This window comes from Gracilinanus agilis, chromosome 2 (genome assembly GCF_016433145.1).
Source record: "Gracilinanus agilis isolate LMUSP501 chromosome 2, AgileGrace, whole genome shotgun sequence".
Taxonomy (NCBI): Eukaryota; Metazoa; Chordata; class Mammalia; order Didelphimorphia; family Didelphidae; genus Gracilinanus; species Gracilinanus agilis.
The window spans coordinates 18,966,046-18,986,120 of NC_058131.1; the positions used below are offsets into that span (position 1 = coordinate 18,966,046).

The 20,075-nt window shown below is 46.2% G+C and overlaps 1 protein-coding gene across 2 annotated transcripts in view; it reads left to right on the plus strand.

The window, feature by feature from the left end:
- ENTPD4 (ectonucleoside triphosphate diphosphohydrolase 4) overlaps nt 1-20,075 on the plus strand; it is a 28,339-nt gene that overhangs the window by 4,279 nt on the left and 3,985 nt on the right. The window contains exons 2-12 of one of the 2 annotated variants that reach the window (XM_044663017.1): nt 2,323-2,458; nt 6,268-6,465; nt 6,826-7,031; nt 11,267-11,417; nt 12,338-12,441; nt 15,689-15,748; nt 15,931-16,085; nt 17,238-17,404; nt 18,233-18,557; nt 18,955-19,040; nt 19,518-19,679. In XM_044663017.1, coding sequence (XP_044518952.1) covers nt 2,451-2,458; nt 6,268-6,465; nt 6,826-7,031; nt 11,267-11,417; nt 12,338-12,441; nt 15,689-15,748; nt 15,931-16,085; nt 17,238-17,404; nt 18,233-18,557; nt 18,955-19,040; nt 19,518-19,679 — 1,622 coding nt within the window. In that variant the 5' untranslated portion in view covers nt 2,323-2,450. The remainder of the gene's footprint in view (nt 1-2,322; nt 2,459-6,267; nt 6,466-6,825; nt 7,032-11,266; nt 11,418-12,337; nt 12,442-15,688; nt 15,749-15,930; nt 16,086-17,237; nt 17,405-18,232; nt 18,558-18,954; nt 19,041-19,517; nt 19,680-20,075) is intronic. The other variant, XM_044663018.1, reaches the window with a different exon arrangement.

Genomic DNA, 20,075 nt, shown 5'->3' on the forward strand with positions numbered 1-20,075 from the left:
TCCCCAATTGATGAGTATTGCTGGGTCTGAGGGTATAGACAGATTTATAATTCTCTGGGCAGAATTCCAGATTGTTCTCAAAATGTTTGGATCTATTCACAGTTCCACCAAGAGTATGTTAATGTCCCCATTTTTCCACGTGTCATTTTGCCCGTTTATCATTTTAGCTGGTCTGATAGTTATGAGATGATATCTGAGTTGTTTTGATTTGCATTTCTGTAATTATTTAGTGATTTAGAGCATTCTTTCATATGACTTTGGACAAGTCTTTAAACCTCTTTGAACGTCAGACTTGAAACCCTAAAGTGCCTCATAATTGTGAATACTTGTTATTAGGAAAAGACATGACATTGTCATTGTTGTTTAATTGTCACCAGGCAACCTTTATAAGGGCCAGAGAGAATCGAGTATGTGAACCTACGGCATAAACAAAGCAAAAAGAGCAGAAACATCCAATATATAAGACAGAATTGTTCAGAAGTTATTTCTTGGGGGGAGGTATGTGTTGACCTGGACCTTAAAGGAAGTGGGGGGGGTTGGGGCTGGCAGAAGAAAAGGAGGAGGCAGAGTGATGGTGGCATTTCAGATTCCAGAGAACAGTGTTTACAAAAGAGAGAAGGACACGCATGGGAGGTGGCCAGGAATTTGGTCTCCCTGGAGCATAGCGTAGTAAGAGGAAGATTGAAAGATGAGGTATCTGAGAAGACTTTGGATACCAAGTGGATAAACTTGCCTCTGCCCCCTAAGCATTGGGGAGTCACTGTGGCTTCTCCAGCTGGTGAATGGTGTGATGATGGCAGCGTTTTAGGAAGATGCACTTAGCTGTGGTGATGGGAGATAGGGTGACCAGCAGCTAGGAAGCTCTTACTGTGAATTGGCACGAGATAATAATGTCCTGCACTTCTTTTGGGGCTGTAGAAATGGAGAATGTAAAAGAGGAAGAAATGGCGATATTTGGTTAATGATTAATTATGAGATAGAAGAAGCAGAAAAACCAAACCAAAATGGAACCTTCCTCTTTGGGGAGATGTAGGAGTGGACAGCTTTCCACATGGCAACTCATAGCAGAAGGTTCAAGAAGAACTGGGTTTGACTGTCCTGAGTTTGAAGTGGGTTGGGCCTATTTTTTGTGTTTTCTTTAAACTCTCACCTTCTATCTTAGAATCAATACTGTGTATTGGTTCCAGGGCAGAAGAGAGTGGTAAGGGTGGGCAATGGGGGTCAAGTGACTTGCCCAGGGTCACACAGCTAGGAAGTGTCTGAAGACAGATTTGAACCTAGAACCTCCCATCACTAGGCCTGATTCTCAATCCACTGAGCCAGCCAGCTGCCCCCTAATTGTGACTTTTATCTGTGCTTCCTCCCAAGTGGTGTGTTTTGTGGTTGGTGCAGTACAGCTGTTGCCCAGTAAGCTTAGGAATGCCACCTAAGGAGCAGTTCTCTCTTTGTAGTGTTTTTATAGATTGCCTTTCTCTGCTGTGCCTGAGGGACATGTTGGGCATCAGGGACTGGCACTGGCATCACTCGGTCACATGTGGTTGTCATCAGAAGCACTCGGGTGCAGTTAGATAACAAGATCATCAGCAAACATTTTTCCTGAGCTGAGAGCTTCCTCTGGATCCCAGACATCAGGCTTCACGGTATATCTCGTGGTCATTTGCTTACTAGAATACAAACTTACTGGTCAGTGAGAATGTTTTTTATCTGTCATGAGTGCCTAAGACCAAGAGATGTCCCTTGATTTTTTGTTCCTAATTCCTTTAAGGTAAATAGTCTTCCTCCCTAAACTCTCCCTTTAGTAACATAAGGTATTTTTATGCTTTGAATGATGCCCTTGTCCGGCTTTCTAAAAAACTGCTAGTAAGAGTAATAAAATGAACGTTTACATGACACTTATTACATACCAGCCTCTGTGGTAAGCCGATTACAATTATTATCTCATTTGATCACAATAACCCTGAGGCTATTATTCCCATTTTACAAATGAGGAAATTGAGGCAGTGATTTGCCCAGTGCCACACAGTCCCCAAGTGTGGGTGAGTCTTTCATCTCCAGACTCAGCGCTGTATGTCCTGTGGGCCCCCTCAGTCGTTTGCTGATTACCTGCTATCGGCACCAAAGTTCTTTGGGCCAGGACGCACTGAACTAGTGCCCAACAGCTTACCTTCTCCCGGTCCGTTGGCCGTAAGATACGGTCAGCAGTGGGCTGCTCTAATGTGATCCCCTGGAGCCGGGGGGCATTTTCAGGAACTGTAACCAGTACTTGATAAGGGGAGTTTGTGGAAGGTCACTTTAACTGCGCCATCTCTCTCTCCTCTCCAGGAACAGGGAGATTTTGGCTCTGTGGGTGCCCAACGGATTTTGTGCCCGAGCATTGAAACGGCTGAGACCGGGAGCCTTGGTTTGCTTTCAACTACTGATCATCCTCGGTGCCAGCAGAGAATCTCAGCATGGGGAGGTGAGTGGCACCGAAGGGTTTGGCATCCCCTCCATTGGAGGAGCTCGCAAGTTTGTCCCCTGAGACGCACCAGCGATGGGTCAAGAGAGCAGTGAGATGGCCTGGGAGTGGCCCTGCCTTGCGTGGGGCTCGTGTCAGGGCAGGCCATACGTTCTGATGTCTCCAGTTTGGCCAAGAGGAGAGGCCCTAAAACAGAGGATAGAGGGAAAGAAGGGGATGGAAGGCTCCTGTTTCATGCCAAAACTTTGCACAAGCCCTTCCCTTCTCGTAGCCTGTTCTGCCCCTCGGCTCAGCCCCTCCTGGTGCTCTGCTCTCGCCCTACAGGTCTCCGTTATGAAAGGAGTGACCGGAGGCTGTAGAGCGTCGTCAGAACTCTTCCTAATTCGGAAGGATGACTTAGGCTGATGGCTTTGTTATTCTTATATCCTGGGTGGTTAAATCTCAGTTATTAAAGTCATTTTAAATGTACTTTTGTGGTTCACAAGTGCCTGTTGTACTGTTAGCCTAAAAATCGTTAGCCAGCTTCAGGCTTCAGTCCGCCGTAGCTCTCTCTGCCGCTTCCTCAGGTTTTATTCAGACTCCGCTCCTTGGAAAGCTCTGTTTGGGCTTGAGGGTACAGAGTCAAAATGAAAAGCAGACTTCATGGTCTAATGTTTCACTTGATAACAGGCACACGGTTACTATGTGTCTGCCGAGGAATACTTGTTGCCTCACAGGTTACTCTAAGGGGGGGGTTGATGGAGTTACTCGGTTCCCTTCTTCCCCATAGCCACCCCCCGCCGCTGACGACGTATATCCTTCTGGGAGGAGAGCGTGCCCCACACTTGGGGGCAGTAGTCATGTCACATGCCCCCCCGGGGTCCTTGGGAAACTCTCCTCCCAGAGCTGCACACAGCTGGCGGACTCGATTGATTCTCCAGTGATAATATTGAGGAAAACACGTTAGAGAGGGCTTGAATTGCTTGTCTTAGAGGCTCATCCCTAGGCCTCCCAGGGGGAGATGGAGCCTTGCTCTGAGACCTGAGACTTATCTGGGAGGATGACAGTTGGGCTGTGGATCCGTTTAGCAGTGCTGTTAGGGGATGCCCAGTAGTAATCACCCCACCGTCTATATAAGGGTGCTCCTCACCACACCCCTTCGGAGAGGTAGCTCGGAAGCCATGGGGGGAGAGTGCTGGGCCTACACTTGGGAAGACCCAACTTCAAATCTGGCCTTAGACACTAGCTGGGTGACAGCTGAATGAGGGCCAGATTACCTTACCTCTTCCTCAGTTTTTTCACCTATAAAATGGGACTAATTATAGCACCTACCCAATGAGTGAAAGCTCAAATGAGATATTTGTAAAGCATGTGGCACAGTGGCCATCACATAAGTACATGCTTAATAAATTCTTGTTTCTTTCCTATACATGAGATATGTGTATGTTGGTTATTGTACTGAGAGTAATGGAACGATCCTTGATGTGGATGTAGATTTCTTAGTTTCCAGGGATCTTCTTCCCACAGGTAGTGAAGCCCATTTGAGATAAAGGTTTCTGTGTATGTGAGATACTAGAAAATTATGTTTAAAGGGGAGAATGTAGGAATTGGCTTTTTTAAAACTAAAAATGGCATCCTTGGCTAAGTCAGTGTTATCACCTGAGCTAAGTACTAAATAGAATTTTTATTCTGTCTGTTAATTCGTGGTTCGGTCCTGAATAATTATACTTTTTTCTTTGCCTCAACATCCTCATATAAGGATGGGACAAAAATGTTTAAATATAAGGTTGTCTTAGTGGAGTCTTTAAAAAAACAAATGGCATCTTTTTTGTTGTCACCAAGAACTATGAACTAAGGGAATAATAATAATAATAAGAGATAAATTAAGAAATTGTGATATCTGAACATAATGAAATAGTAGTATGCTATAAGAAATGACAGATGGTATGGATTCAGAGAGACTGGAGAAAATTCGTATAAGCCATTGCAGAAAAAGTGAACAGAACCAAGGGAATAGTTTATGCAACGGCTACAACATTATGCAGGAAAAAGAACTTTGAAGGTCTTAAGGTTCCTCGTGAAAGCTATCACCCACCATGATTCTAGAGGACCAAGAATGAAACATCCTCCCCACCTCCTGGCAGAGAGGGGATAGCTTAGAGATGCAGAATGAGACATGGCCAGGAGGTGGCCATGTCTTCCTTGATGATGCTTCCTTTTTACAGAGGAGGGTTTTTGTTTTAAGGGAGGGGAAGAGGGAAAAAAATGTTTGAACTTACCTCGATCTAGCAGATGTGAATCATAGACCCAAAACAAGCTATTAAAAAGCTGACTTTGGAACAGTAACAAAAGTAAAGGAAAAGTCAAGAAAATTTGAGGAAGAGGGCAGAGTAAGAAATCTAGTTTAACGAGCTAGACTATGTGCTCAAGCCCTGACTTTACTCTGGCAGAGCTCCGGAGCCCCAGCCAGAGAGCCTAAAGGCCAATTAACAAGGGTTTTAGCCACAAGGCCCCCTCCCAATCAAGGGGCCCCTCAGGAGGCTAGTACCTCCAGGAAATTTGAGGGAGATTGAGGGTACCCATCACAACTGACGTGGTCTCCAAACTGTTAAGGGGGAAAATCATGGTGGGGCTAAATATTAAAGAGTTTTGGTTGCCAGGAATTGATTACTCAATTCCAAATTTAAAAAAACGCAAGTTAGAATGACTTTTATGGTGTTTTATTTACAGATAGGAAGAGAGAGTGAAAGTAAGAAAATCAGAGAGAGGATAGGGCAAGATATCTAACCTGACATGCTAAGTATTTTGTTCTGGCCCCTGGCTCAACTCAGGCAGGACTAATTAGTCCTCAGCGAGAGGGGCCTCAGCCTTAAGCCAAGGGCCAGAGATGAATAAAGCAAAGGCTTCAGGCACGAAGCCTCTCTTAAGAGGAGAGTCCCTTCAGAAAAAGGAGTCAGTCTTTTTCACTGGCCAAGTGATAGCTCAGAGGGAGAGATTTAAGAACAGTCTCACCAAGTCCAAGGTCTCAGGTCCAGTAAGCAGTCTCCAACTCCAACTCCAAAGAATGAAGAAGAACTCTCCCATAGGAAGTTGTAACTCCCTTTTAAAGGCACTTCTTTTGCTTCAATTCCTGTGCCTTCCTCTACTTTACATGTCCCAATCACAACAAAGGCTTTGCTTAGGACTGCCTAGGGGGGCAGTCAGTCGATTCTGATTTGTCACCCACTCTTGCACACGTGGGTCACAGACCTCCCCCACTTGAGAATTAAGAGAATTTTGGTGATTTAATCTAAAAATAGGCAGGGTAGGATTAATCCCATCTTCACAGGGGAGGGGAGGATTGAGACTAAGGCAGAGTGTGGTTAGTGAGAATGATAACAACAAAAGAAGACAAGAAATAAGAATGTCCTAGGTGTTTTTTTTTAAATGCACAAAAGACAGCAGAAGGATTTTCATAGAGAAGCATAGGCCGTCAGGACAGCTTTGAAACTAATGTGTTGAATTTATTACATTCTTTTAAAAATTAAAACTGTGTAACAGAGATGAGCATTTTTGGAGACAGTATCTTTTTGTTTCTTTGTTTATAGGAATATTCATGTTTGCTGGCATTTGTTATATTTAGAATATCCTAAAACATCTGGAAAACATGATGTTGTTCTAGTGAAGTGATTTAATACCGAGGATATTACATTGAACAAAATGAACACTCCAGAAAATGCTATTGCACAAACACATGGGTAGGAAATAGAAGCAGCTTAGAAAGAAACATCACAGGGTCCCTCTGGGTACTAGGAGAGACTGCTTTGAATTGTGCACTCTCTGAATTTCAGGATCAGCGTCTCCTGCCTGTTTCCTGCTTCCTGGCATTTTAGCATCTCCCCAGTGGGATGCCCTCGAATTCTGAACACCAACCTGCGCCAGATTGTTGTCGTTGGCATCCTGGCTGCCGCTGTTTCTTTGCTGTATTTCTCTGTCATCATAATACGACATAAGTATGGGCGCTTGTCCCGGGATAAGAAGTTTCACAGGTAAGAGCCTTTATGGTGGGATATAGAGATCTCACTTCATAGGCAAAAAGGGCTTTGGGTTCAGGATAAGGCACGACTTGGATTCCTTACTAAGACAGCTTGGCCCAGGAAAGTACGATGATCCCAAGTAGCTTATTATGCCATCTGCATGCCCAAGTTAAGCCCAAGAGATCTTTTTTTTAGTAGTGACATGTCTGGTTTTCTGTTGACTCTTGAATTATTTGACTATATAAGAATTTTTTAGTGATATTATTGCAGCTTAAAAGTTCACGGGGACTTTGCTATTTATAGAATATTCTCTACTAGCTTTAAGATATACTGTTTGAGATCCAAAGTATCAGGTGGTTTTTCTCCTGCTAGGTATCTGGCCCGAGTGACTGACATTGAAGCTACTGACACCAACAACCCCCACATCAATTATGGCATCGTAGTGGACTGTGGGAGCAGCGGGTCTCGGATTTTTGTCTATTGCTGGCCCCGGCACAATGGCAATCCACATGATCTGTTAGATATCAGACAAATGAGGGACAAAAACCGAAAGCCGGTGGTCATGAAAATAAAACCAGGTATGTGGGCGGTAAATTGTCTCCTCGGGTCTTTTGTAAGGTCTTGGTCCTTTTTCGTCTCCACGAATGCCGTCTCAGTTCAAGCTCTCAGTGCCTCTGGGCTGGGCTTCTGTAATCTCCTCATTGGTCTCATTCCAGCCAAGTGCTCTTGCTCACTGGTGTGAGCCTCGTCTTCCTCAAGCACTTTTTTCCTGAGACATCTGTCTCAAAGGCCTTTTATGACTGACCAGAACAGGGCAGTTTGGGGTTTTCCAGTAGAACTCAGAACTTCTCCCCACAATTCTCCAAGCTATTTGCTGCTGCCTGGCATTTGGGTTTGATGCACAGTTTGCCAGGCTCCCCAAGGGAGGGAGGCAGATGTTCCTTTTGCCCTCTGCTCATAACCTTGTGTCCTTTGCTATCCCCTCAACAGTCTTCCCTTTTCCCCAGCCTCAGCCCCTGCCACCATCTTCCTTCAGTTTCAGAACTGTTGGAAAGTGAAAAATAGACTTCACAAAAAACTTTGGGGATTCTAACAAAGAGAATAAAATAAAGCACATTATTAAGGTACCAGACACTTCTTCCCACTGTAGCTTTCCAGACTTAGCCCCTCCTCCTCTGTGTAACCCCCAGCCTTCAGAAAGGCGAGTCTGTTGACTGTCTTTTAAACATGCTCTTTATGTCTGCATTTCCCTTTGCTTTGGCTGCCCTGCTGCTTCTCTCTGGGTGCTAACAAGTCCATCTTGCCAGACCCATCTCCAGCTTGCCTCTTTGCCAAGGGGCCCATCTGACCCCCCCAACTTTGCGGTGCCTGGACATTCCTAAGTAATAGCAGCCACAGTGACAACCTCTTGGGCCTCTCGTAGCTCTCATCGGGTATCTGCTCGTCCCACCTTAGCTCAGGTTCTTAGCCTTCCTCTCATGTCTCTGTCTCATTCCCATCTGAATTAGACATTCACAGAGAACAAGGACTCTGGCTTGTGCTGGCATGTTTTCACACTCTGTCTCAGAACCTGGCACACAGGAGCTATCCGGTCACCATTTGATGGTTGATAAATCATCAGAGCGTTTTGCTGTTTGTTATCCATCCCTCTGTTGTTAATGTCAAATGGAAATTTCAAACACTTGAAAAATCTAGTCTGATCCTGGGAAATGTAAGATTAAATTAATATCCAGTAACTCCAAGTATGATATTTTATAAGGGTTATTAATAGTCACTTGAAGTAGAAAGAAAATAAACTAGAAGAAATAGAAGTTCCAACCTAATTATCTAACAAAAAGTAAAACCACGTGTGTAGATACTCTTGCCTGGCATAAAGCCAGCTTTCCTAGCCAGGACCAGGGGAAAAGAGAGTGAGAGGCAGGGCTACATCAAAATATAGCCTCCCTACATTAGCACGTAGGTAAACACGTAAATGAGATGCTGGGATTTAGAGGCCTGGGGAGAAAAATTCTAATTATACAGAAACATTTGTCATTTTTCAGGTTGCTGCTGTTTTCAGTATTTTAAGAGATGGGAGACGACAAATGTCTCTGTGATCAGTTAGATTATTGATATGATAGGATCGGCCTTCGAGCCTAGGAGAGTGACATGCATATTTCTGTTTTGCAAAAAAATTGATCATCTCCAAGCCAAGCCAGATGGTCCATAAGAATTAAAATGGGCTTCATCCACTGTATGATGTAGTTATCATTTATTTTGTTTTGACTATGAGCTGGTTCTTTAAAGGGTAAAGCAATTTTATATTATCATTCTGCATAACAAGCTTAAAACTATCCAAGCAAGTTTAGCAAACACACACACTCTCTCTCTCTCTCTCTCTCTCTCTCTCTCTCTCTCTCTCTCTCTCTCTCTCTCTCTCTCTCCCTCCCTCCCTCCCTCCCTCCTATCAGCTATTGATTACATAATAAGCTGGGCACTGGACCTGTGACTTTAGTACCCTAGGGAACTTCCATTTGAGAAAACTCACTCCATCCACTTCTGTGTGCCAGGGCCCAAGGGTACAGACAAAACCAGAGCCTGCCCTCGGTGCTTACTCTCTGTTGGGAAGACAAAATGTCCCTATGTGCTGAGGCCCCAGCAGCAGGGCTTGTCTCAGGAAAGGTGGCACAGAGCTGAAGGAAGTCAGGGACCCTTCAGAGGAGAAGGAATGTTGTGTGGGAAGGCAAAGAATGTTTGATAAGGTTAAAAAGGTATGTTAGAAACCAGAATTTCTCCCCATTCCTCCCCCTACTTTTAATTTCCTGGTATTATGTAACAGTGTTCAAGGACTTCAGTCCTTGAATATTTGAGGCAACAAATATTCTTTTGTAAAAAAAATATTTATTTATTTAGAATATTTTTCCATGATTACATGATTCACGATTTTACCCACCCCATTTCCTGCCCCCTCCTGGAGCTGACAAGCAATTCAACTGGGTTAAACATAACAAATATTCTTTACCCTGTGTAACAGAAGTGATCTGTGATGCTCAGTGCTTCTGGAGAAGGCCTGTGCAATGATTCCAAGGTAGTAACAGATCTCCCCATTGCCTCCTTTTCCTGATGGAACATGTATTTTGAATTTCATTTTGTGAAAATCACAGGAACTGTCTGTGCAGGAAGGAGATCAAGGCCTTTCCCCCCTCTTGGCTTAAAAAAAAAACAAAAAAAAAACAGAAGAAAGGGTTACCCTGAAATACTTGTACAAAAATATTTATAGCTGCACTCTTTGTGGTGGCAAAAAAATGGAAAATGAGAGGGTGTCCCTCCATTGGGGAATGACTGAACAAATTGTGGTATCTTTTGGTGATGGAATACTATTTGCTGAAAGGAATAATAAACTGGAGGGATTCCATGTGAACTGGAAAGACCTCCAGAAAGTGATGCAAAGTGAAAGGAGCAGAACCAGGAGAACGTTGTATGAATGCAATAGACTTTTCTACTAGCAACAATGCAATGATTTAGGACAATACTGGGGAACTTATGAGAAAGAATGTTATCCACATCCAGAGAAAGAACTGTGGGAGCAGAAACACAGAAGAAAAACATAGGATTGATCACATGGTTCGATGGGGATGTGATTGGGATTTTGGTGTTAAAAGATCACTCTATTGCAAATATGAATAACCTAGAAATAGATTTTGAACAATGAAACGTGTATATAACCCAGTGGAATTGCTTGTCAGCTCTGGGAGGTGGTAGGGAAGAAAAGTGGGAAAAATCATGAATCATGATATAACCATGGAAAATATTCTAATTGGAAAAAACAAAGAATGAAAAGAAAAGGTTCCCCTGACCTCTAAACATGTCTGAGTTTTCATCCTTTCTCCTCCTCTTTCTTCTCTTTTATTGCTATTTGGTCCAGAGATCCAGATCTGCCTTAATTTTGCATCCTGGCTTTAATTAATCTTCAGACCTTTCATGTCACGATGCAAATGCTTTGAGAACTAAGTAGAATTTAATTGAATTGTCTTCACAAAGGATAGAGGAGGGGGAATAGTAAAATGTTAAAGCAGTAAAAACATTGGTAAAATGGCTGTGCCTTTAGATAGATATCATTGTCAGTTTTTGATTGTCGTCCTTTCTGCCTCTGCCCAGACAGATCTTGGTGTGGCTTGTTATATAGCCTGCTTCATGGTGGGAGATGAGTATTTTGAGCTTTACTGCAGGTGGACTCTTATGGAAAGATAACCACCACCCTGCTAGGAATCATACAAGCCCTTGTGCAGCCTGCTTTCTGTTACAGTAATATTACTGTCAATCGGGGAAGGGGGTAGAAATAAGGGCAAGTCACATAAGCCCTCCTTGTTTATCTGTACATGAGGGCATCGGAAAAATGATTTCTCAGATCCCTTCTAGTTTGGACACTGATTCTATGGTGGCTGTCCAGCTCTTAGTGATTAGCCATCCCATTTGGAGTTTTCTTGGCAAAGCTATAGGGGTGGTTTAACATTTCCTTCTCCAGCTCGTTTTATATGTGAGGAAACTGAGACCATCAGAGTGATCTCACGTGCCCAGGGCCATGTAGCTAGGAAGTGTCTGAGGCCCCATTTGACTCTAGAATAGGAATCTTCCTGACTCCAGGCCTAACACTATTCACTGTGCTGTTGAGCTGCCCACTGTGCTCTTAAATGACTCTTGTAAAGAAATGGATTTTTGCAAGCTGACGATTAGGAGACAAGCCTGTCTACTGGGAAGTTTGCAGAACGGCCATACCAAAAGAGAAGATCCTCCCAGTTGGAATTTCTGCTCCTCACTGTTCCTTTTTCTCCAGGCATATCAGAGTTTGCTACCTCGCCAGAAAAAGTCAGCGATTATATTTCTCCACTTCTGAGTTTTGCTGCAGAACACGTGCCTCGGGCAAAACACAAAGAGACCCCTCTCTATATCCTCTGTACAGCTGGAATGAGAATCCTTCCAGAAAGGTAACTATTGGTGTCAGAGGCTGTGCTGGGGGCAGCAGAAGGGAGGGGAGGGGATCTAACTATGTCAGTAAAAACTATGTGTTTTTAAAACATTCATGGGAAATGCTTGCATTTTCATATAGAAAAAGAGGGACAGAAGTTCAATAAGGTATAGGGGCATAAAGCTTGTTTTGGTTAATGGAAAACAAAATTAAAAATATGCCTCTTCCCCTGTTTAGCTCTGGGAAATGTGGATATTTGTACATCTCTCTGTCACTGTAGTACCACAAAGGTCTACCTAAAAATTCTCATCCTTTTTTTTTTTTTTTTTAAATCCTTACCTTTCATCTTGGAGTCAATACTGTGTATTGGCTCCTAGGTGGAAGAGTGGTAAGGGTGGGCAATGGGGGTCAAGTGACTTGCCCAGGGTCACCCAGCTGGGAAGTGTCTGAGGCCGGATTTGAACCCAGGACCTCCTGTCTCTAGGCCTGGCTCTCAATCCACTGAGCTACCCAGCTGCCCCCCAAAATTCTCATCTTAAAGAGCATTCAATTGGATTATTTTTATCTATAAGTATTCACTTTTAGAACCTTTGGTCTAGATTGTTCCATTTGGGATTTTAATTTTATAGAGAATCACCAGAATTGTTGAAAGGTCTGAATATATTTGTGTTGGCAGAGACTTGACAATGGTCTTGACAGCCGTCTCGAGGGGAAACGTTAGCAGCCTTCAGGTGTTTGAAGGACGGGTTTAGATTAGTTTTGTTGGGCCTCAGTACCAGCCTAGAAGTGAAAAATCCCAGAGCGGCAACGTCAGAGTAAAGGACAAAGTTGGTAGTGGCAGGGGCTGGCCTCGGTGGCCTTCCTGAGACACTGTGGGTGTCTGGTGTGGACTGTGCCCCGAGCCCGACTCTTACCACATTATCTGGGTTCTCTTTTCAGTCAGCAAAAAGCCATATTGGAAGATCTTCTGACAGACGTCCCAATACACTTTGACTTTCTGTTCTCCAGCTCTCACGCGGAGGTTATTTCAGGGAAGCAAGAAGGTTAGTGCTGGATCACTTCCTGATCTCTTTGTTCCTGTCAGAGCTCATTTACTGCTTCATTGTGTAAGAGGAAAATTTAGGTATTTATAGATATATATTTAAAATGTGGCCACCAGGAATCAACAGTTCAGATTGATTCCGTAATTAAATCAGACCCAAGTCAGCATCGAGTTGAGGCAAGTTTATTTACAATTAGGAAGGTAAGAGTATAGGAATAAAGAGAAAGGGAGAGGCTAGTCCAGGCCTGTGAATGCCTGGACTAGAGAGAAGGTTAAAAGGCTAAATAAATGAAGCTACAAGCCAGAAGGCCTAACAACCAGATAGGCTGGTGCCTGCTTAAGGCAGAGTTTAGAAGTGGCCCAGCTAGGCCAAGGAAGTCAGCCTAACTTCCCCACGTGACAATTCAGAGTAGAAGCTGTCTGAGGTCTCAGCTGAGGTCCTTCAGCACCAAGTTCAGAGCGAGAACTGCCTCCACAGGAAGTAACCAACTTACTTAAAGAGATCCTGACTCTCGTCACTTCCTGTGGTCCACCTCTAATTCAAGTGGACAAATGGCAGCCTCTACACTGATTTGGGCTGCCCAAAGGGCAGTCCCTTGTTCTCGATTTGTTACTTATTGTCACGTGTGGGTAACTCGTCTCCCCTCCCCACTGAGGAAGGTGAAGGTGACGTCATTTCTATGCCTAGGTTGAGTACGAGTCTAACTAGGAATGAGCTAGAGCTAATTCTATTTACACAATTGTAGGCCCTGAATGTCACCCCCTACAACTTTATGTTGGGGAAACCACCGCCTCCTTCCCAACACATACTTCTACTGGAATCAGATTTACTTTGTGACTCTCAAGTTATGGGAAATGTTTCATTTCTTTCCACACAGGAGTCATTTAGGAAATAGATTTCAAGTTGATCTGGACAAAAGTATGAGCTGCAGCTTTCCAGACTGATGATGGACAATTATCAGAGGCCTTCTGGAGCCTCCCAGGAGGGTAGCTTTTGAGGGAGAGGCTGGATCACTGGAACAGGAACAACCACTCTTGGCTTTTTGGAGAAATAGGAAAAAATCTATCTTAGAATGAAATGAAATAGTGAACAGTGTGAATGTCAAATAGCTTAGTTTATAGACCTCTTCACTGAACCCAGAGGGGTTAGCAGATAGGTTGCTAGAAACTGAGGTTGAAGGGCTGGTTTGTGACTGTCATAGGTTGTTTGTTTGTTTGTTTTTTTTAACCCTTAACTTCTGTGTATTGGCTCCTTGGTGGAAGAGTGGTAAGGGGCAGCAATGGGGGTCAAGTGACTTGCCCAGGGTCACACAGCTGGGAAGTGGCTGAGGCCGGGTTTGAACCTAGGACCTCCTGTCTCTAGGTCTGACTCTCAATCCACAGAGCTACCCAGCTGCCCCCTGTCATAGGTTGTTATAAATGATAACAATTATAATTTGTTCTATTAACCCCTCTTAGTATGTCCCACATTGGCATTTAGACCCGTAATTACTATGTTTTTCCTTCTTTCTCCTCTTAAGAACCAGGAGTTCCCAAGTCCATGTTTCCTGAGCTGAACAAACACTAAAGAAAGAGAATGTTCATTTCCATGTAAAAAATTAGACTAGAAAAAGAACGATGGTAAAACTGCAGATCTCTGTTTTGAACTTAGTAGCTTTACCCCTTAATTTTCATAGCTGTCTTGCTTGTCAATATTTCCTTTGATCTTCCTTCTATTCTCTTCTATGCATTTTTTCTAAGCCCTTTCTTTCTTAGTAACAAATCTAAAACAGAAGGGCAAGGGCTAGGCAAATGGAATTAAGTGATTTGCTCAGGGTCACACAACTAGGAAGCATCTGGGGCCAGATTTGAACCCAGGTCATTCCAACTCCAGGCCTGTCCCTCTATCCATTGTGTGACCTTGCTGCCTCTTAAAGATTTTTGGAGGGCGGGATTAGTCCTGCTCAACCCTTTGCAATTCCATTTGGGGTTTTCTAGGCAAAGATCTTGGAGTGGTTTGCCTTTTCCTTCTCCAGCTCATTTCACAGATGAGGAAACTGAGGCAAACAGGATTAAGTTACCTCCCTAGGGCCACTTAGCTAGTAAATGTCTAAAGCAGGATTTGAACTGGGGTCCTTCTGACTCCAGGGCTCACTCTATCCACTGTGCCACCTTGCCTGGGCCTTTTTTGCATTTTTTTAAAGCTTCAGTGACTCTCATTTTCTTCTTTTAGCAACACTGTGGCTAGTGTCTTCCTTCCTTTCCCCACTCATTTTACTTTTGAAGCAAAATATAATTTTGATCATAAAGAACTTCTTTTTCTGAATTCATATATGAAGGAATGAATGCCCTTAAAAGGAAAGAATGTGATTAAAAACAGGAGCCTCTTAATATTAAAAAAACTTAATTGTAGTTGTTCTTAGTTCTCTTCATGTCATGCTGCACCAGTTCTTCACGGCGGTGTGGAGGGAGCCCTGCATTCACAAGGCTGGACACGGTCCCGAGAGGGTGGGGTCAGGCCCAGGGACAAAAGGCAGCAGGGAGGCCGGCTGTCCCGGAGGCTGAGCTCTTCCTCAGGACAGAGAGGCACATCACGTGGGAGCCGAGGGAGCCCATTCCCAGGCTGCGCCTGAGGAGGAAGCACGCGCTCCCCACAGCCCGGTCCTCCGAGGCCTGAGGTTATGGCGCCCCATCAGGACCTGTGCCGGCCTACGCAGGCTGGCCTGAAATGAAGCGTGGGAAGAGGGGCTTCTGCAGTGTTTGGTCACAGAGCTCTGGTCCTGCCTCTCCTCTGCCCGTTAGTCACAGGCTACCCCGAGGAGCGGTCGGTGCTGCTCGCGTGTCCGCGTTGCTTTTCCTTTGTTTAGGGCCTGACCCCAGCCGGGGAGAGATGACTGGGGTTGTGTGAAGCTCGAAAGCTTGCAGACACTCTTGGTGTCCCCATTTTATAGATGAGGAAACCAAGGCTCGGCCCACGGTCACTCTCTAGTAAGTGTTGGGGGCGGCCGTCCTCGCCCGAGGCCAGCAGGATCCCTCGTGCTGGGGGGCTGCTCTGGCCGGGGGGGCTTTTTCGGCCTCTTCCCTGTGGCCCACCCAGATCACCTGGTACATGACACGCATCAGGAACTATCTGATTCATTAACAAATCAGGTTTTCCTCTTGGAAGGGCTTCTAAGCACTGCAAATAGATCATGGCCTTGATTTCCACTTGGACGTCAGACTTAACGTCTGGGTCATCGTCCTTTTTCCGCTCTTTGAAATGTCCGCAGGTGTCTACGCGTGGATCGGCATCAACTTTGTCCTCGGGCGCTTTGAGCACATTGAAGACGGTAAGCGGGCGGCTAAAGCCATCGGACGTGGGCTGTGGGGGGCGATAGAGTGATTCCTAGGGAAGAACACGCTTTTTAAAATTAAAATTGGGAGTTCTGACCTCATCCGCTTTAAATGAATCACGACTACAAGATGGGTCTCTCGACAAGATCCCCACGAAGGTGTCCTGCATGTTTTCCAGAGGACGAGGCGCTGGTGGAGGTGAACATCCCTGGTGGGGAAAGCCAAGCGGCCATCGTCCGCAAAAGGACCGCCGGCATCCTGGACATGGGCGGAGTGTCCACCCAGATAGCGTACGAAGTCCCCCAAAGTGTAAGCTTTGCCTCCTCACAGCAGGTTATTATCTGTACACATTTCCTTCTTTTTGGTTTGGTTTTCATTTATGTGTCTCCATCCGCTTTTGTGTTCTGAGTCTCAAAGCATCGTTCCTGGGCTGATCGGAAGAGCCTGGCGCGGCCGGCTGAGCTGGGCGCTTTGGGTCAGGGAAGGAAGCTGCTTTGTTTTGTTCACTTTTTGTTAAAGTCTTTGTTTAGAGACGTCAAAAAATACTTGGTTTGGAAGATTTTGTTGTCGTTGCCTGCAATTAATTTTTTTCAACAGGTACTTAAAGCTTTTTTTCTAATGCCACAATAAAACAAGGCATGACGAATTTAATCCAAGAACACGAATAGGAAAAGATTTGCATTCGTTGTGCTGTAGACAACTTCTTGCTTCTCAGAACAGACTTAGGGTTGACATCTGGCCTCGAGAAGCTCTTCATTTATGGCTTGCAACAGCTCTGCACTCTGTTCCCCTTTTGTAGCTCTTTGGGTCACGGCTGGCTGTTCCTATCGAGCAGCAAAAGAGCCGGAGGCCGTAGAGAGCCCTGGCCGGACATGAGGAAACCTGTTTCCGTTTTCAGATCTAGAACTGAATGCTGCACAGTGTGGCCGCCAGTAAATGAGGAGGATAACGTGGATGATCTTTTCTTAGTCTAGAACCCATCCTATGTTTGAGTTTCCGAATGAAAAATGCCAGAGAAATCCAGGCGGCACAGGGTGGCCCTTCCCTCCGTCCCTAGCCAAGCTTTCCTCATTTTGTGTGTTTGTTTGTGTGTGTGTGTGTGTGTGTGTGTGTGTGTGTGTGTGTGTGTGTGTNTGTGTGTTTGTGTGTGTGTGTGTGTGTGTGTGTGTGTGTGTGTGTGTGTGTGTGTGTGTACACATGCACACACACACACACATGCACACATATCCACACCTCCCCATAAACCAGCCCACTGATTCTCCCAGCAGTATTTGGCTGCACTTCCCCAGGCCCTGCTTCGTGCATCTGATGCAGGATGAACCGTGAAGCCTGAAATGCTGCCCTGGGGAAGGCGGAAAGCCCGAGAGCCATTTGTTCTGAGGGAGCCAAGACTGAAAAACAGACCAAAGCGCTCCGTGCTCTGTTTGTTTCTCCCGGTGAGGCTACTTGGCAGTAAGATTTCTTCTTTAATCCTCGTGCTTCCAGGAGGAAGTAGCCAAAAATCTACTTGCCGAATTTAACCTGGGCTGCGATGTCCATCGGACCGAGCATGTGTACAGAGTGTACGTAGCCACGTTCCTTGGCTTTGGTGGCAATGCAGCTCGGCAGAGATATGAAGACAGTATATTTGCCAACACCATGCAAAAGAACAGGTATGAGACCCCGTGTCAGCCGTCACTTCAAACCCATGAACCTCCCCTTTGGTCATTAAAAAATAGCCAACAGGGCAGCTCAGTGGCTCAGGAGATTGAGAGCCAGGCCTAGAGATAGGAGGTTCTGGGTTCACATCTGGCCTCAGACACTTCCTAGCTGTGTGGCCCTGGCCAAGTCACTTAACCCCCATTGCCTAGCCCTTACTGCTCTTCTACTTTGGAGCCAACACACAGTACCTTCTGGCTGAGTCACTTGGTAGGCCAGAGACGCAGGAGAGGGCAGCAATGGTTGACAAAGTGAGGTTCTACGAGATTTGGGAGGGAAATGGGATCCCTGGCCCAAGGGGTCGGGCTAAGCAGGCCAAGAAGTGGAGCCCCCTTAGACGCTTTACAGAGTTGTAACAGCCAGACGCATCCCCAACATAAATGTTTCATTTAAGTTGGATCTTTTGTGGATCTCCAGTTCGTCCTTGACTCCATATGCGGCAGAATCTCGTTAGCTGGACAGATCTCGGAGTCGCCCAGAGATTTGATTGCTTAGCTATAGACCAAATGCTGCTGGCCCAAAAGGCAGTTTTCGAGCATCAGCTGGGTGGTAGGACAGTGGTGGACTCCGTTCTTGGCCTGGAAGCGAGCGCTCTTCTTTACTCACTGCTACGTCCTCACATCTGTGAAATGGGCAGTGCCGGGCACATAGCAAATATTAATACATGCTTTTTTATTCATCTCTTCCAGAATAATTTCTGGGAAAACTTGTTGTAACACCAGAGCACTGTGTCAATGTGAATGTTCATTCTTTGTCGTATCATGAAATGTTCCCTGTTGCAGGCTCCTGAGTAAGCAGACAGGTCTAACTTCTGACACTCCATACCTGGACCCTTGCCTACCCTTAGACATTCAGGATGAAATTCAGCAGAATGGGCAAACCTTGTACCTGCGGGGAACTGGAGACTTCACCCTGTGCCGGAAGACTCTCCAGCCTTTCATGAACAAGACAAACGAGACTCAGACTTCCCTCAACGGGGTCTATCAGCCTCCGGTTCATTTCCAGAACAGTGAATTCTATGGCTTTTCAGAATTCTACTATTGCACTGAGGACGTGTTAAGAATGGGGGGAGATTACAATGCTGCTAAGTTTATTAAAGCTGCCAAGGTAATGGAGTTAAGAAGGGCCACGTTCTCTGGATTGTGGGGGGAATGGCAACCCGCTGGCGCATGGCCCGTGCTGCTGCTGCCAGGTTAACCCGGAGAGCAGGGGCAGAACAGCAGCTCGGTGGCATTCCTGCCGTTGGAAACCCTACTCTGTGGTGCCCTGGAAGCCTCGGGAGAGGCCTGGCAGAGGGCGAGGGAGGGCAAGCTCCGGGGCTACCTGAGAATCAGAAACCAGCCGCGAGAGATGGTTCCTGAACATCCAGAGCAGTTATTCAGGCGCGTTCCAAAACTGGCCAGAGAATGTGCGTTGGGGCTGCTGTCCGGAGCGTGCAGTGAGGCCTGCTTTAGGGCTGGCAGCCACTGTCAGTAACGGAGTCTTTCTAATGGCTTTCCTTTAGGATTATTGTGCAACCAAGTGGTCCATCTTACGGGAACGCTTTGACCAAGGACTCTACGCTTCTCATGCCGACCTGCACAGGCTAAAGTGAGTCAAGGAAAGAGGAAGGAAAGGTGGGAGGGGGTGGAGAAAAGCCCAGGGGGAGACACTGGAAGGCTTTTTGGTCCAGCTTCCCATCAGGGGGACCTGCTTGGAATGAGGGCTGCCCATCCCGGCGGGGCCCTCTTCTAGAGGCATTCTTGGGGGGCTGGATGCCCCTCAGCGGGGCTGCTCCCACAGCCAGCCTCCGCCACGACGCAGGGCCCTGGGCCAGGTTGTGTGCTAAACTAGGGAGTGTCTACACCTGAGCAGACGTGACCTGCGCGCTCTCCGGATGACAGACCATCCCCAGGACAGCTTTGGGTTTCATGGTTTAAAAGAAGCCCTTGAACCCAGGCCGGAGGGCAGGCCCGGTGGAGCAGGCCCCCAGGCTTCTCCCTAGTTGTTTCTTTTTTTTCTCCTTGATAGTTGTTTCTTGTTCCTGAGAAACCCAGCTTCATTTTTGTTTCCTCTTCTGACTTGTAGGTATCAGTGCTTTAAATCTGCCTGGATGTATGAGGTGTTTCACAGGGGCTTCTCATTTCCAGTGAATTATAGCAATTTAAAGACGGCCCTGCAGGTCTATGACAAGGAAGTGCAGTGGACCCTGGGAGCCATCCTGTACAGAACCCGGTTCCTACCTTTGAGGTACGGAGGCTCCTTGGAACACGGGAGGGCCGGCCATGACGGTGGGGCACCTCGGAGCCCACGCCGGCCTGTGGCTGGCTCTGGCCAGGGGTCAGCCGTGATGGGCCTTTGATAGGGGCCTCCTGCCCTCGTGTCCAGGCGCTTCAAGCCCTGCTTTGTTCCCTTTTTGTCCGCGAGGCCTCACACCGGCTGCTGGGGTTGGTTTCCGCTCTTGCCCTTGGCTGGTGAGCCACCGTCTCTTGCATGGGGTCAGCAGGCTAGCGAGGTGCCGCCTCCAGGCCCGGGGAAGTGACTGCAGTCAGACCAGCGGATGGGCAACGCCACGTTTCCCTGTTTGGGGAAAGTGCTCTGGGAGGTCACCCTCCCCTTGGGGGACGCAGGATCCCTCAGCCAGCT